The 18,838-nt window shown below is 43.0% G+C and overlaps 1 protein-coding gene across 1 annotated transcript in view; it reads left to right on the top strand.

Annotated features, from left to right (window-relative positions):
* Positions 1–1,846: 1,846 nt before the first annotated feature.
* LOC126248279 (fibroblast growth factor 8-like) overlaps positions 1,847–18,838 on the top strand; it is a 169,043-nt gene continuing 152,051 nt past the window's right edge. The window contains exon 1 of the mRNA XM_049949129.1: positions 1,847–2,053. Coding sequence (XP_049805086.1) covers positions 2,034–2,053 — 20 coding nt within the window. The 5' untranslated portion in view covers positions 1,847–2,033. The remainder of the gene's footprint in view (positions 2,054–18,838) is intronic.

The raw sequence follows: 18,838 nt of genomic DNA, 5'->3' as shown, positions 1-18,838 counted from the left end.
CCGATGATTCTCTGGTTGAAAGCATATGCGACACTCATCGGTGAAGAGAACGTGGTGCCAATCCTGAGCGATCCATTCGGCATGTTGTTGGGCCCATCTGTAGTGCGCTGCATGGTGTTGTGGTTGCAAAGATGGACCTCGCCATGGACGCCGGGAGTAAAGTTGCGCATCATGCAGCCTATTGCGCGCAGTTTGAGTCGACGTCCTGTGGCTGCACGAAAAGCATTATTCAACATGGTGGCGTTGCTGTCAGGGTTCCTCCGAGCCATAATCCGTAGGTAGCGGTCATCCATTGCAGTAGTAGCCCTTGGGCGGCCAGAGCGAGGCATGTCATCGACAGTTCCTGTCTTTCTGTATCTCCTCTATGTCCGAACGATATCCCTTTGTTTCACTCCGAGACGCTTGGACACTTCCCTTGTTGAGAGCCCTTCCTTGCACAAAGTAACAATGCAGACGCGATCGAACCGCGGTATGACCGTCTAGGCATGGTTGAACCACAGACAACACGAGCCGTGTACCTCCTTCCTGGTGGAATGACTGGAGCTGATCGGCTGTCGGACCCCCTCCGTCTAATAGGTGCTGCTTATGCATGGTTTTTTACATCTTTGGGCGCGTTTAGTGACAGCTCTGAACAATCAGAGGGACTGTGTCTGTGATACAATATCCACAGTCAACCTCTATCTTCAAGAGTTCTGGGAACCGGGGTGACGCAAAAAAAATTTTTTTTATGTGCGTATAATTCGTGCCGCGCGGTGTAGAGCGCCTTGCCACGGTTCGCGCGGCTCCTCCCTGTCAGAGGTTCGTGTCCTCCCTCGGGCATGGGTGTGTGTGTGTGTGTTGTCCTTAGCCTAAGTTAGTTTAAGTTAGATGAAATACAGTTTAAGCCTATTGACCGATGACATTAGCAATTTGGTCAAATACGAACTTACCACAAATTTGCATAAACTACAATTCGCACTTCATCCTTTATAATTAAAATTATCTAAACTAACATCAATCTTCTTTCTGAAGCTTGTTAAGCTTGCAATGATTTATTGTTTTCGTGTCATGGTGTGCTAGTGGCTTTTCTTCTTGGACAATAAGGCGTTTGGACAATGAAAAGACTAATGTTTTACGCGCGATCTTATTAGGATCATTAGAATCAGCGTGCAAACTCGGACAGAACAAGTGTGGGGGAAGAATCCGCCGTGACCTTTTCAAAGTAACCATCGCGGCGTTTGCCTTAATCGAGTTACGGAGGCCTCGGAGTATGAGCGCCATCACCCTATCTGTGGACTAAAGCAATATTTTGAATGGAGAACAGCGTATAAATTCGTAAAATACTGTCAACATCTACGGCGTGCACGCATCTGAAAATGTAATTCATTACAGTCATAACTGTTCTGAAACAAGAAGTGAGCTACAGCAGAACAGCTGGACCACGAATAAACGCTGAACGCTAATTACAAACAATACTTTTAATGCTGTGAGCGCATAAGCTGTATTTTGAAAGCAGCTGTCCACTTTTTAAGAAGTAGAAATATTTCATCCAAAAAGTGCTTTACTAATATGTTTTCTTATTTTTAATTTTATTCTCTATGTTCATGCAGAACTTCTCATCGAGTTGCAAATCCACTGATTTCACGTAATGTAGCATGGAAAGTGCCGCAGAAAAGAAAATGATTGTGTGAGGTGGAGGTAGAGCGCGGGCAGTGACACACATGCGGACGAGGAAGCGCGTAGCGTGCGTACCTGACGTGTGGCGTGCGGCTGACGCTCGCGCGCGCGCTCTGTCGGCGGAGCGGGCAGGCGCGCGTTATCAGAGGCGGTCGCGCAGAGGTGCGCCTCAGTGGCTCACAGACTGGCGCGCCGAGTGGAAGGCGGTCAGTGACGGTGGTTCCGCGGCCCTCGCGCAGTCCGTCTCGCTAACAATCCACATGCGACTGGTGATGTGCGTGCGTCGCGCCGCGGCCTGACAACGTGTCGAGGATCATGGTGTTGGCTTCAGTGGTTGCTGCTAACTACAGTGGCACCACACGCGACTGACGTGCTGGATGCTACTCACTGTGCACACGTGAGTATCCGCACCTGTCCCGCCGGAGATCCGTATCGATTCTGAAGTTTGTGTTTCTTCCATATTGCTTTCCACCAAGGGCGGTCAATGTCGCATGTAACCTTCGAAGAACTTGCCTGCAACATTGAGTTTGAAAAGGTGATTTAGGTAAACTGGCGTCTCCAACTGAAAGTGTCTGTGTGACGTTGGTACCATTTACGTCGTTGTAGTTACAAGTTTATTTACTACTGAATCTGACGAGGTTTAAAAAATTGCTTCATTTTATTTATTTAATTTTTCCCGTAAGTGACTGGAGTACTGAGTTTCGACACAGTGCACGTAGATCAGATTGTTTGAACGTTTTGGAACCCGCAGTGTTTTCACAGAAGGTTATCATATGTCTCCAATGCTACTATATATGCTATTTGTTGTTGCCACTTGTATGTGAGTTACACGGTTGATGGATGAGGACAAAATATGACACGTGCCATACTTCGTGCGACGAAGTCTTCACATATTCAAGAAGGCTCTTGGGAACAGCAACTGCACCAGAAGGCTCAGTTTGTGGAGAAGGAACGCTATTGTGGATGTGAATGTAATTTTACTTTCTGTGAGCGTTCTTGTGTGTGTGTGTGTGAGAGAGAGAGAGGGCAAGAGACAGGGACAGAGAGAGAGAGAGGAGGGGGGACAGTGGGTGGGCCAATTTAGTAGTGCAATTATGGCGGATCTGAAACATGAGTGGAATGGAATAAGGGACCCGGAAGACAAAACTGCTTAGTTTGGCGATGCCTCTCACATAGCACCAGCATTGCATCGTCGCGCCTGTCAGCTGTATCGTTGAACAGCAGTCATGAGCCACGAAAGGCGCCAATATTCTTTGCCTGTGACAGGATGCACCAGTAGCATACTTCTTTAAGAGTGAAAGAAAAATATCTAACACTGAATTACGTTGGACTACAATAATTCAGGTCATTGTTGCCGGCATCGAGAGGTGAAGGAGGTACGGCGTACATGCCTGTTAAATCTGTGCAATACTTTGGTTATGATGTTAAATCAATTTGTTTCCCATATTGGCGGAGGATTTGGTTTGTACGTCTAAGAAATAGATGACATTCCTTACATCTATTTCACCGATTAAACTTCAACTCTTACTAATACGAGGTGCAAATTTTTTTATGGTATACCATTTCAGTGACCTGGACAATATACCTCTCTTTATTTCCATTGAAACTGAATCATGAAGTAATGCCTAACACAAAGTATGGGAGCAGTGCTTTAAAAATGCGCTATACGCGGTTTTGAAGCTGAACAATACAACGGCATTGCTCGCGCTTCAACAAAGCGAGGCGGCGCCACAGGCGGAATGTTTTGAAGCCAAGTTGCTAGCTAGCAGTGGGAGTGCGCTTTGCACAAGTAATTACAGTTGCTTAGAGGAGTTAACATTAATTAGCACGAACATGCCTCTCACCTGTTACCTTTGAGAAGCACACCGTCAAGCGGCCAGCCATTCAGATAAAGACAGAAGGAAATCGGTCATCTGCCAGGTACTGGTCAATGGCTCGGTACTGCCAGACATTTGGTCGTACGACCCACATTACCGAATGGTGTGTGAATTCCTAAGGGACCAAACTTCTGAGGTCATTGGTCCCTAGACATGCAGACTACTTAAACTATCTTATGCTAAGAACAATACACACCCATGGCCGAGGGAGGACTCGAACCTCCGGCGGGAGGGGACATTAACGAGTGGGCAAGTTTTGGAAATACGTGAAGTGCGAGATGAGCTGTCAACCGATTGATTATCGTTAAATATGGTGTATATTCATATATTTCCAGTTCTTTTTTACTGAGCTCGATTTGTTTGAACAATGTACCCAGTCTTCACCGTAAGAGTTCCTTGAACAGTTCACTCCTTGCTACCTGATATAGTCGCATCCCTATTATTATAATTTGGACTGGTAGTGGAGTGGGTGAGGGGGCTCATTTTATCAACTTTCTCGAAAGCGAGACATGGCGGATTGTAGGAGGTCGAACCCTATCAACGTCTTCTGCTACATAGACCAAGTTACGTATTTACTGTCCGTCGTCCTGCCGATGTAAATTATTTCCCAACAGTCTTAAATGATGCATAAATACTTTTCGTAGAAGAGCCATGGCAATGAATACACATGTGGGAAAAAAGGTTTTAAGATATACTTCTATAGCCCCATCGATATGAGGTAAATTTAATGTACGTAGCTTCATTCAAATTAGTAATGTAAACCAAGTGTCATTTCCAGACACTAACTGTACCGTATTCTAGTTCGCGTTCACGAACGAAAAGCCTTTCGTGTTCACGATTTTTACCACAACTCGCGAGTGACGGAATTTCAGAAAATCATATCCAGGTAAACATGATCAGTAGCACTTCTTACTCATTATGAAGATACTTTCTTCTGAATTTGTTGTATTTTTGTGGACATCTACTAAGAATCTTCGAAGAAAGTTAATTATTAATTCTTCATGAAAATTATTATGATTAATATACTTGTTCATTTTAATGGTTTGTTATTTGTAAATTATTCATGAAAATTACTATGATTAATATGCCTTTTCAGTTCGTTTTCGCTTAATGGAGGAAGAGAGGTTAAAGTTGTGGCGTCTCATACACATCTATAAAATTAGAGTCGGATCTATAGTTCAAATTCAGGAGAATGAGAAGAAAGCACTTTCGTGCCGTTTTAGAAGTATCGATTCCATTGGGATGATTTACAGAAACCATAGAAAACCTAATCTGGCTATTCGTAAGGGGACACGATTTTCCGCTCGTTCCTGGGATGAATCTAGTATCTTAGGCATTGCGCTAACTCGGGCGATTCTTTTCGTAAGGTTGAACATGTTTGAAAAAGACTTGCATTGTATTTTTCGTTTGATTTAAGGAGATTTTATACATGGTACTTTTCGTTTCTGCGCGGTCCTGGAGACAGGCGGTTAGTGCAGGCAGCGTCTTTGCCTGTTGTAGCAATGAGTTTGGAGCTTAGCACTCTCTGTGTGTAAGAGCTGCACGTGTGCATCTGGGCAGACGCGACACGCTCCGTGCTGCCTCGTAAAGATAGCGGCGGCAACGCACGGCGCCACGTTCTGCCCGCGACCTCTCGCCTGCGCCTGCGCTGCCACCTGCCATGAACACTCGCATTCTCCAACTCGCTGCATATAAGTCATTATTTGAGTCACATTTAAATGTGATTCGGTTTACGCATTGGTAATTTACAACAGTGAGCGACTCGTGATTCAACACGTGCCTCGCAACAGTGACTTTGTTGCAAGTGCTATCTGCAAAGAACGAAAGATATTTTTGCGTCAGCGTGGTTACTTACTACCGTTCATTTCCCTCTATACACTTCGTACATGTCATCTAAAACAGTCATTTTACTGTAATTCCAAGTGTCACTGACGCCGTCGTACTTTTACACTGTACCGAATGTAGTAGGGGCCCTTCAGTTTAATAATTCGTCGATGTCATTATAGGTGGAACGCAAACTCGGACTGTACAAGGATGCGCAGGAACCAAAAGTGGTTTTAATGAACCATTCCAGTACCCGCATCAAGTGGTTAACGAAGCGATTAATTTTAAATTTGAAACTAGTTACCGCTGCCACATCGCGGTCTGTACCTTTCGCTAGCAAAGGCGATAATTCTAGCAAAACAGTTTTCAAAATGGTGTCAGAATCCGGACGACCTTCCCGATTTAGTTTTCCGTCGTGTTGTTCATCACTTGGGATGAATGCTAGGATGGTTTCTCGAAGTAGCTGCCGGTCCCTGCCTCGTCCTTGCCCAGTCTGAGATTGTGCTCTCTTTCGTGTCACCTCGACAAAGCATTAAACTGAAAGCTTCCCTTTTTGTATTCGTATATGGACGATGCCTGCCAGTGAACATGGAATTTTGTGTTACTAGTAACTGCCATCGACTTAAAGTGTCAGCTAGGCATCGCCAGTGCCTCAACTGATAAACTATGTTTGAATTATTATGCTCTACTTTCGGTGGTCTGAATTTGTGCTGTGTTCGCTAATAATAAATTACAAAGTGTACGCTAAAGCGTATCCAACGCATGCCGCTAAATATAAAAGATGATATTCTATTGAAAGATTCGAAGGAGGCTGCCAACCTAATCTAGGTCGGAATAGTACCTTCACTGCAAGTTCATTGAACTTCTTTCCGTTGTCATGAGAATGTTACACCGTGCAGACATTATCTGTCAGTAACAGATGGCTGTAGCGTTCTAGTTGTTAATTATTTGTAAGACCGTGAGAAATGGATCAAATGTGGTGTCCACACATAGCATACCCATCTTGCATAGAATCAGTGACGTTCCGCAGCGAAAGATATGATCCAATAAAAGAGTGAATATGATATGTGAGTCAGATAATCCTTCTATTACAAGTTTCGAGAACACTGGTTTATTATTTTATATCGTTACGTGTTCTGCATCCCAGAAAAACATATGGGAAGTGATATGTTTACTTATCTGTGTGAAGCATAGCGTGTGAACTAGTTACTCATCTGTGTGTAGTGTAGCATGTTGGTATGTAACAGCATGGTTGATTTTGCTGTTCACAAGGACGTGGCTGGCCAATAGCACAGCAGCCATCATCCACACATCCCAGGACGTTAGTGTTCAGTATCTATATACTTGTTGTCATTTAAAGATATCCCTCTAGTTTTGTGATGCGCTTCCCATTTCTCTTTGTCGACGACGCTCGAGGATTACAGATTAAGAAACGTCTATTCTGCGCCTTAACCAGGAGGTCGCTGAAATTCCCAATCAGGTGTAATCAAAATTTCCAAATCTCGTGTTTTCTTCAAAATATTGCTTTTCTAAACGTTGTAGGGTTTTATAGAGCGTCGCAAACACCTATAATACAAATTGTATTTTGAGTGACATCAGGTCTATCGGAACATTTCACGAATGTCATTCAGCAGAAAGATGAAATACGGATTTGAATTGCTCCGATTATTCTCAGAGCAGTTTCCAGTAACTAGGTAGAGTCAGAGGGAAGGACTCTCTTTCTGTTAGTTAATCACAAATAAACAGCGTGAAAGCACAACTGGGGTAGAGAACAGCGAGTTTTATGTGGCGAGGCAGCGTGCTGCTCGGCCGCAGCGCCTGCCGCTCCCCTGCGTATGTGACCCGGCTTTCGTTGCTGACGGTTCAGATGCATAAATCCTGATACTTCGGGCGTTTGGTTACACACGGCCATCGGATATGGTTACTACTTCGCGACGCGAATCTAGCGTTTAATTAATAATAAAATTTCAGCATTGTCGAGTAATTGAAGAATTTTACTGTATATTTACAAGATATAGAAATTTATTTCCAAATGATTTCACTGTGTGAATCGGGAATCAAGATTCCAGTTAAAGAACATAGCTAATGAAGAAGACAAAACCAGTTTCGAATCTGTGCTGAGCGAAATGGTTGAGATACAGCATTTGCAATCTGGTAAAGAAGGTTGAAATCCCCGCCTGGCTATCCAGATTTAGTTTTTTGGTTTGCCCTACATTGATTAAGGTATTGTTGAGATAGTTCATTTGAAAACTTCCCATCCCCATAATTGTTTAACTGAGCATGTGTCGCCCACCTGTGATGCCTTCTCCGTCCGCGCATACAGTAGACAGTTGGACGCAGAACAAAGACCGCAATAGAAGTACCATTGCGGCTCTTATTAGTGCCTAGTTTTTCAGTCAATACATAACTTCTTTTTATGGATTGTGATTTCAATGCAGCAACTGTGAAAATACATCGCCTGAGTGCAGTCCTCTAAAACTGTTCTATATTGTTTCGTTGTTGGTGAGTGTCTGTTTCCGAAATCACAAAGGATTTTCATTAGAAAGTAAATGGCAAACATGTTCTGAATTTCCTGTTCCCTATCCGGTTAGCAGATAATACTGAGCACTTCTTGAACAACAGTGAACCCCACATTTGTGAAATGTTTGAAGAACATTTCAGACAAGCGTGAGGAGTCTTGGAGCCAGTCAGCTCGTTCAGCACAAGGTCTAATTAATTCTAACAGGTGCCTGTTGTTGTGTGCGGCACATTTGAAGGTGGTGCCTTTGGCCTGCGCCGCTGTGACAAGAATATCCGCCTTGCACCTCCGAAGGCAATGCCTTGTGAAGCGTAGACGTAAGGCGACAAGTCGGCGTCTCTCAAAGTGCGTTTCGTCGTATTCCTTACTGTTTTGGTCGTAAGCGCCTTTTACGGCCGGCGGCGACATTCGTCTTTGCCGCCAAGGCTGAGTTGTTGCGACAGACTACCGCTCCGGTACCGTAAATCCGCGTTGCCAATACTCGTACGTATCGTGTGTGAACGCCGGTCTAACAGTTTTCTCTGCGCAGTCGACAGTTACTGAATTTTATTGCTGCAGAACACAGCAGAGGAGTTGCCCACCTTTGACGTAAGTCGCTAGCCACCGTAATTTTAACATCGTGATACGTAGAATACCACTTATGCAGAAATCTGTGCGCCTCAATCATAACTCACGTCATTCTTAGCGGTTTTTATCCTTCCTATCAGCAACTTCTGTTCTCGAAGTTCAGTGGCTGAAATGACACACGGCAGACCATAGCTCACATCAGTATATATCGGTTTTTGCCCTTCATACCAGTTCCGTTCCCGAAGTATTTCATTAGTGGCGAAAATGGTGCATGACGAAATTTATTCTGGCACTTTTCAGCAAGCATACTAGTAATGTGACTAAACCAAAGCTTTTTAGAAGAGCAAATGAAACAGTGTGCCCCTCTATGAAGGATGTTAGACCTTTGCGTAAGATGTATTCAACTCATGCGGCTAGTCAGAAATAATGTGAACGAATCTGTTACTGTCCAGGTAAGATTCTCGTTTAGGTACTGAAAGGTAACCCAAATTATAAAATACATATGCGAGGGAACATTCGTGAATAACAAAAGCATAAAACTTCGTGATCTTACTTAATTCTGTTATATCTACGGTTATTCTCTAATCTTTTGTTGCCGGTACACTTCTTTTATCTAGCTGAGGATGACTTAGACCCCAACGAGTTTACGTGAAGAAGTAAATTTTTATTAGATACTACGGCCCACAAGTGCTTGGTAGTAACGCAGATTTTTGAAATGGAAGGCACTGTCTGGGTATTACAGGTTACTTTCCTCATTCTCATACCAAACTAGACTAATGAAAACAAGATGTCTCCAAAAGCTTTGACAGTATACTTTGTTTCTCCTTGGATCACTCGTGCGGACTAATATGGGTTCTTGTAAGAGTTCTGAACATGGTCCATAGTAGCATTTTAGAACATCACGTGATTTAACAAGGAAAGTCCGTTCAAACGTAAGGAACGCCCTATATGATCTGTGACCTCACCATAGACAAATATAAACCAACGGTGTTATTCTGGAAATATTTCCTCGTATTTATAGACACATGTGAAGGACGTAATGCTTGGACTAACATTAGTATTTTCCGAAATTTTGTGACATACGACGCATAACCCGTCTCTGATTAACCTATAGTGGCCATCCCTATGCGAATGCTGGTACCTAACTCATACATAACATGTACTGTGTGGAGTTCCCAGTGGGAAGTAGTTTCAAATGTAACCAGTAGCGAAAATTATTGTTCACTGCTATCGAATGCATGGGTGGACAAGATTTTATCGTGTTGCATACTGTCTGGAATTCCAGTAGGAAGTAATGCAATTTCAAGTGTACTCCATAGAGAAGATTGTTGTTCAGTGATATCGAACTGACGAGTGGACAAAACACTTAACATTTCGGAAAATTTAAATTAACGGTTTGCAAGCCTGCCAGTAGAAAAAAAACAATAAAAACAAAACATTTTAACTCATACTATCACAGTACTGACTTCAGTATACAATATTCAGTGTCATTCTTCTGATGTATATGTATACTTCACGTTACAGCCGATGAAACTACAACTACTGAATTTGTTTCGAAAACCGGATCGTTGAAGAATTTTGTTACCATGAACATTTCTGAGGTTTCATGTATCTTAGCCGCAGTCGAGGTCTTGGTGAAGTTTAAAAAATAATGCAGGTGAACATTTCGCGTCATATTATTGAGCATTTAGGATGATTGTCAACGACGTTGCTCTATGCAGCTAACTGTTGCAAATACCATCTGTGTTGATGGAACAGCTGTTTACGAGGCAACGATTTGAGATATAGCGAATAGTTTCCTCAGGCGCGCGCGCTTGTGTGTGTGTGTGTGTGTGTGTGTGTGTGTGGGTGGGTGGGCGCGCGCCCGCGTGTGTGGAGAGAGGGAGCCTGAATGTAAGAAATCTCATAAAAAAGGTTTTGCTTGCGCCGTTTATGATTTCTTATTTCGAAACTGGCAGATATTCGGTATGTTTATGCTCTTACTGGGTGCATTCTTTTATGGAATCTGAGTGCCGAAGCGTGGATTTCATGGATGCGTTATCGGCAAACAACGATGAGACGTTGACGATTACAGAAAGAAACTTTATCTTGCCAGCAGAACGGAAACACCACAACGCATGTGGTATATTACAAATACTACTATGTATAATCGGTGGCTGACTGCTTACACTGCTTATGAACATATGTATTTTCCGCGAAATTAGTCATAAATCTCCACGCCCTCTATTTCCATTACAGGTTAAAAAGCCATCTCGATGAAAACAACATATCTGAACTAACGTATTATGAAATAAGAAACAGCAATGATGATGATCATAAATAACGGATACGTCATTTATTGAGTTAGAAATTCGGTAATCACTGAGACAAAAGTTAAGGTGTTGTGAGAGTGATTATTGAAATGTCGTTTCAGTTTTCTTACACTAAAATTTAAAGAGAGAACGAATGTTAATGGCCAGTTCACAAAAATGAACAACATGTTCCGAAATCACTGAACGCAAACGAATTTAACGAAGTCAGTATCCCTTCTTACTTTGTAAATCCTCGTTTCAACAAATTCATTGGCGATATTCCCATCTCTTTCATCGGCCAATTGGTTTTCTGAGTTCTTGCTTTTCAAATACCTAACAGAGCTTCCGCACATGTATATAATTATGCTATATTTTTACTTGGCGAAAATGCGACTCGTGATGCAAGGTGCGAAACTCTGAGAAACTTCAAGAGCTGTTTTTTTTTTTTTCAGATTATTTCTACACGTTGTTAAATATATCTTACATAATTTTCCCTGCACTCAAGTCTGTAATAACACAGTTCTTACAAATGGCATTAAATTTTTTTTTCTTGAAGGTCAACTCACATCAGAAGTTACATGCCAGATACCACAGCGTGTAAGAATACCGATTGCGAAAAATACGCCTCTGAAATTCCGTGCTCAACCAAGACGAGCACAACTGAGGTGAGCCAGCGTGTGTTTCACAGCTGTGTCTGTCGGCTTCCGCTGCTTAGAGAGGTTTTTCGCTCTGAAAGTGCAGAGATCTTAATAAAGTAATCCTGAAGACTGAGTTTACGAGCTGCTGTTTGCGGCTGCTGTGTTAATAGAGGTATAACAATTAAACTGCTGTATGAATGCTGTTGGCTGACATTCACGAGCGGCCTCCCCCTCCCATTTAGTTTCAAACGACCTGCTCAGTCAGCCGTAATTTCCGGCGGGATCGGAGTAGTTTAGAGTAGCCAGCTTCCACTGCCATCAGTCTAGATGTGCGTGTACTTGCGGCTCAAGTGAATGCTGACAGAACTGCCGAACATAATGCACTGTCAGGCCCATACATTGGATGTTGTTCTCCACAACACAAGCTGCAGCGCTACATTGTTACGTAACGCGATGGGGAAGCGTTGTTAATAGGAGGCACGTAGCTGAGAATTAATAACTAGACAGTAACAAATTATCTTCGGTGTACTGAAACTAAATTTGGTTGAAGAATCTGCTACACACTGTCCTCTCACATTAATACGACCACGTGGCAACTGCTCGAATAATCACCTTTTGCAACGCAGACCTCTGTGAGGTGTGCTGGAATACAGTCAGTTATTCTCTGGAAGGTACCGCCCAGCTGCGCTAGATTTCTCGGTTGAGGAAACAAGGCGCGAACTGCCCGATCGAGGTGGTTCCATAGGTTCTCGATTGGGTTTACTTCCGGGGAGTTTGGTTGCCTGGGAAGTGCGGTAAACTCATCCTGGTGTTCTTCGAACCACGCACGTACAATGCGAGGTGTATGAGACATTACATTGTTCTGCGGATAGATGCAATCATGCCGAGGAGTAACAAACTGAATGATCCCCAAGCATAAATGCATACTTGTGATGATCCATTGTGCTTCCGAAATGAAGAACACCGTCCTCTACCACAACGCTGCCTTCTCCGGTCTGGAACTCTCGGCCGATCGTTGCAGGGTGTTTCTTGCAAGATATTTCCTTTCAGACGTTTCACGCCGTATATGCCAACGCCCATCTGTCCGAAGGAGAATAAAACGTGATTACTTTGAAAAGACCACCTGTCGCCACTTAGTGGACGTTCAGCTGCGGTATTGGTGTGGAAATTCCAGCCTTCGTCGCCGACGAACAGCAGTCATAAGGGTGTACGAACCAGGTGTTTAGCAGTTGCATGTGTATTTGCCGGTCCACATCACCGCAGCTGCCGTTTACCCCTGTCACCTATCGGCCGTGGTGAACCACAGTTGCCTCAACGCCGGTTTTGCATAGCGCCATTTTGCCATGCACGGTATACTTTAACCACGGCGACACTCGAACAGTTTACAAACTCAGCCCCGGAAATACTTCCACCCTTGGCACGAAAGCCAATGATCATGAACATTAGGACTTCAGACAAATCACTCCATTTCCGCATTATGACAAGGACTGCACTGTTTTCCCTCCCCCGGACACGCTTTATATACCCTCCACTGCTAGTGCTGCCACCTACCGTCTGTGCATGGTTACTGCCCTTCGATGTTTTTTAACGTGACTGGATCGTGTAATAACTTTATATGCAAGTGTAAATGAGAAGGCAACACAAAATACAAAATATGCGGCAAAAGTTGAGTCATCTATTAGACAAATATTACAGGAACTTTTAATAATTACGGGAGACTGAATTCTGTAATAGAAAAAAATATTTTTATCAGATAACATTAATAGTGGGAAATAATGCAAGAGTTTCTGAAATCCTGTGAAGATTTTCAATAAGCCACAGAAATGTAGATGACTAAATACACTAGAAAAGACTGGCATCTAAAGTAGTGGAAGTTGGAATTAGATTGGCTCCATAGTGACAAATACGCCTTTAGCCATGAAATGAGAATGTTTTACTCAATGGCAAGATTCTCCAGTTTGTGTGACAATCAACATAACTTATTAGTTTGTAATTATGGCAGAGTTATACCTGCTTTAACCTTTCTGGAAATGTTTAGTCAGAAAAATAGCGCTTGTCAAAGTTTTGGAAAAAGAGCTCTAAAATCAATTGAGAGCCGCTTAACAATGTACGTGTTGTGAAGCCAGAGAACTCAGACTAATGTAAGTTTTCTCTGAACAGAAAATGGTGTAGCTTTCTCTAATGACCCCGAATGTAGTTGGTATCAATTTGTATGAAGTGCTTTATGCCCGTTAACGACATCATGTTTTAGAATGATGTACCTACGTGTCGGCCATTATTGCAAGTGCCATTAATTGGGGTATGTAGTGCCATTGTCACTGCTTATATTAGCCCTGTGCGCCATTAGTTTTCAAGGGAAGGATACCAGTTAGTTGTCCCGCAGGCTGCAAGCGACAGAAGCCACGACACGCGCCGGGCGCCGCAGTCGCCTCCACCCGCTACTGTGCAGTTCAGCGAGTCAGCGTTGCCCTCCGAGGGACTCGGCGACGACGCGGTCGGACGCCGTGACGGCTACTGCGATCGCACAGCTCGTCGCCGCCCGTCTGCCTTTATGTTCGCAATAAACAGGCGGAAAACTGCTCTCGCTTCGCCGGACTGGAAAAACCCGTTTACTCGTCGCCCGCCAGTGGCATCGGGTTTCACGTTAAATCGCACGTGGCTTCGTCCTCATTAGCTGGCGGCTACTTGAGTGTAATATTAGACGGTTAAGACAGTAAACGTTTCTGCCGAATATCGCCAGAAAATCTCTAGAATCACATTTCAAAATGAATGAGGTGCTCAGATCGCTAACGATTCATTACAAATTGTAAGCCACCGAACACACTAAAATAAAATTTAGATGTGGCAACAAAATCTTGTATATGATCTTCGATTCCCACCGATTAAAATTTCTTCCTCACAATTGACGTTACATTTTACCTGAGGGAAATTTGGTTGCGGTGTACTCTTTCGGAAAATGTAGATGAATGGGGGCTTCGTGGAACTGTTTTGAGTAATTTGGTTTCGTTGCTACTCAGAAGCGTAACGCCAGTCGACGTCGGTGTCTGAGTCCTATTTTTCTGGCTGCACGAGATACGTTCAGTGGGCGCACACGACCTATCCCAGCCCCAGCTGACTCGCAGCTGGTTATAAGATGAACTGTAAAAACTATTCACTCAGTGATAGCCTTCGACCACCGCCAATCTCGTCTGCCTATCGAAGAGAGAAACACTAAACAGAGTGGAGCAGTCAGGTCAGAGTAATAATAGGATTATAGGCCGCTACCGCAGCAGGTGTGTCTGACTGTAACCTTACACCAGACCGGGCTGCCAGCAGGCTTGTATGGCTTTGCGACGCAGCCGGGCTGACTCACCGCGAGATTGCCGACGACGACACGTGCATTCGTTGGATTAATCGCTGTTTAGTACGTGTGCTCTAAGAGTTCTGCTCAAAGACTATGCGGCCACTGTTGACCACGATCAGGGGTAGATCATCCAGTTTGCTAGCTTCCATACGCTATATATTACTCAGTGCATCATCAATATTCAGCTCAAGTTTCGTACCTGGTAAACTGTATTACATGGATAGGGATCGTCGTCCAAGAGCCGAAGTTAGCAGTAAATTTTACGGTGTTGTGGTACTTTGCCATTGACTGAAGTTCGATATTTCATATCCATTTCATCAGTTATGCCGAAATTTACTGAACTGTCTTGGAGCAGCTGCGTATTGTAGGCTAAAGCACGTACGGTGTCTACTGTCCCTGTTCTATTAGGGTCACATGCTCCCACGGTGTAATTAACAGAGCGCCCACTCTTAAGGCGTAGAGGCGTTCGAAACGAATCCCCTCGGCTGAGTATCGGTGTCGACGGGAAGTTAAACTTGACCTCTCCTTATTTCTTCCCTATTCTAAATTAAGATGTTGGTATTTTCACAGGTTGGTAAGTAAGAATTATTTATCACAACGTTTTCTTTCGTGTTGCGTGTTGCTGCGACTTATTAATCCTATTTTTACCGTTTATATCCTTCCGCTGCTTTCTTATTTGTTTTCCTGGTAACTTTTTTTTTACTTCACACGTTTTATTTTTGTCGTCATAGGTCACTGTCGACTTCTAAGCACGAATGTAAGGACACGGCTACGCCATCAATCGGACTACGTCGACAGTGAAAGTAGTCATATTTTTGTTCTGTGATTGTTTTTATTTTGTGTACAGCTGCTGGCAAGAGACCTACCATTTACATGAGGTGCGCAGTTTATACTTGCGACTGCTGCTTGTTAGTCAAGATAACGTTTGGTATTTCCATATTTCCTGTTACATTCTGGCATTACTTTAGCAAAAGGTCCCAGATGTAAAGTCATTAGCTTCTAATTGCTTATTTTTCGCGTCGTAAGAACTAAACTGCGGAAATTGCATTTGCTCTCCATAAAACAGTTTACGATTAGAAGATTCTCCTCCAAACCACGCAGCATAGACAGGCGGGAAATAGTCCTGCGTAATGAACAAGCAGTGACAAAAGGGAGTAGTTCTGCTACTGTGTGTGTGTGTGTGTGTGTGTGTGTGTGTGTGTGTGTTTGAGAGAGAGAGAGAGAGCGTGGGCCTCTTATAGTTACGTGAACAAGCACAATCTTGCGGCCCTTCCCATATACGAATTACTAGCCCTCTGTCGCAGTTTACGTTCCCACGAGTAACGTCAGAGGAATATAGATTTACTCGCTGGTTAATAGGACCTTTAAGTACACATGTGCCTATTCGTTTACGAAGCACGGTTTCCTGTTAGCTTTCAAGGACAGAACACACATAAAACGGCCGTAAAATGGGCTGTTTTCCTTTCATCTTCTCATACAACAAGGCTATCGGCGACCTCAGTTACCGAGACACTGTCGCTGTGGAACTGAACGTGGATAAGACATCACCGTCGAAATCCCCCTTGTTTGACGGAACAACTGTAAAATGTATACAAATTTAGCACGCACCTGCTCAGACGGTAGTATAACAGTGCTTACAGGAAGGCCTATTATGCTTTACAACAAATAGCGGTATGGAGACATCATCCTATTCAGGTTTTATGGTCATACTATGATATTCACGCACATGGTAGGTTGCTAGATCACTGACTAGGTTACTAGATTTGAAGTTTGAAATCGACCCACTGTCTCCCCAAATTCCAAGAACTTTCTCTGGCGCTAGTGGCCAGTACAGTGCAATGCAAGTGGAAAAAGTTAATTGATGCTGCTGCTATAGACATATTGTATTGAAGTAAAATTGTACTTTTCGCCGCTTATGTGTCGTATGTTGCAGCACGGAGGTATGGGATGACTAAAACTATCACGGTTTATTTAAGGTAATCAGTCTAGTATTGTCTGTAATAATTTAGGGGAAACCACGTGAAAATTGCATCAGAATGGACCAAGAGGGATTTGAACTATGTTTTTCCTAATTATAAGAGAGTAATGTGTCAGCAACTGCCCAACCTCGATCAAATGGATCATCAAGAATAATACTGATTTTATTCCACAGTGAACAGAATACTAAAACTGATGGTGTTCAGTTACTAGAAGAAATCGTAGACGTGTTTCCATTTGATCGAAGTTTTAGATATTTATAATTTGGCATTTAGTTACAGCTTAGAGAATAAAATGCAAGAGTGTCGAAGTATTATTCATTACAATTATAGATGTTTCACTGTAATCAGCACAGAATTACTGGAAGTACTGGTCTGATACGCCGAGTGTCCGTCTCGGTAGACAACTACTATGCCATTGAGTAGGAGTGTTAGAGATAGAAGTAAGCGATGGTCGCATTTCCGATTTTCAATTATCCTTATATCTTGGACTGGGAGAAAGGCTTCATGCCACTACTAACTTGTTTCAATCTCTTGTATGTTATTGGATTCACCAACTGCCTGACGTTGTTCTAATTAGCTTTTAACAGCCCTTAATATAATGTGGCATTAACGCTCACACCGCGCCAGAATACAGAGCTCCACACTTCTTGTGAAAGAGCAGTGTGTCACAATTAAAACATCACGATTTTACAGTGACTGTTTACTATAGTCGAAAGGCCGTGGAAGAGTCGGCTGAATAAACTGGTGTCATTCAAAGGGTAGTTGTTTCTGAATCACAAAGAGATTAGTCTAATAAGAGATACGCAAGAAACTTTGATTTCCTATTAATACCAAATATCACTGAACTTTCATCTACGTCACTAGTCGACGTTATGCTCATCGTTCAGCACTCAAAAGATTTAAAAAGAGTTCCTTAAATTTACAGCATTGAAACAAATTCGTTACTCGAAACAGCGCGCTTCTTTTCGTCATATTTGAAGGACTTGTGATAGCTTGTAAAAAGAAACACGTGGGCTGAAAAAGAAACACGGGGGCTGAGTCTTTAGAATCATATCGGACGGAGTTACGGTTTATTATTTACAGTATCGCATGCCTCGTGTTTAGGTGATAGGACACTGGAGCTGTGATCAGTTTCTTGTGCAAAGAACCTAGAAGGCAATGCCGCTCCATATTGCAGAATGTGTATTTTCTTTGCAGCGTCGTCAAGACCAGCTAGGCGGATCACATTTACCGAGCGGTATACTCATACCTGTGCATCAATCTGCCACAAAGATAAACAGTCTTCACACTTCATGAAAGTCTAGGAACGCATCTGTAGCAAGGGCGCGGAACGTCATGGGACGCAGTTTAACGCCACAGAGTGTTCGATATATTAATTGTTTGGGTTTAAGTAGGTGAGACTTTTTAGAACAGATTTGTAAAAAACTTACAAATAATAAATTTCTAAGGCAAAAGAATCGTGGCTCATCAGTTAAAAATCTTGGTTTGTGTAACAGAATTATGTGTTTTCTTTGTTTGGTTGAATTTATACTGCACTTTAGAGTGTGGTGCCTATGCATTCCTGTGTGACAGTTATTTCTACTGGACGCCGTAGATTTTTGAGAGGATTGGTGTAAAGTGCTGGCTGATGTGGGAAGTTGCCAGTATGTGCGTGACGTTTTTGCAAATAGGTGATATTCCAGAAACACATCTGCAAACGTTGAGGAACGGTGATTACCTTTTGCTAAGATACATATTCCGTTCGAGCCTTTGTTTATGAGTTAAACATATTAGATGTCTGTAATCTATTGAGAATTGATTGTAGAAATTGTACACAAGTTACATTTCAATAACGGCGTTTTCGAATCAACTTCCTTCACGTATTGCCTTGAGCATCGTTACACGCTTGATACTAACTACCAATTGTTGCCGAATTATGTCGTGCATGGGAGGTTTCTGTTTCACACTGAAACGTCTAACAGTTTCATGCTATCAGCTCAGCTTTAGTGGCAGTTGGAGCATAACACACCTTATCCTTAACGTTACCCACAAAATCAATGAGCATTAGGCTAACGGAATGGTATCTACTCGTCGTATCTTCCCAAAGACGGCAGATAGCTGTTGTCGCACATCAACATTGAAATGTGCAGTGGCTCCATCATGGCT

This window comes from Schistocerca nitens, chromosome 1 (assembly GCF_023898315.1).
Source record: "Schistocerca nitens isolate TAMUIC-IGC-003100 chromosome 1, iqSchNite1.1, whole genome shotgun sequence".
NCBI lineage: Eukaryota > Metazoa > Arthropoda > Insecta > Orthoptera > Acrididae > Schistocerca > Schistocerca nitens.
Note: the sequence above shows the minus strand (reverse complement) of the source record. Positions and strands in the feature narration are given on the sequence as shown.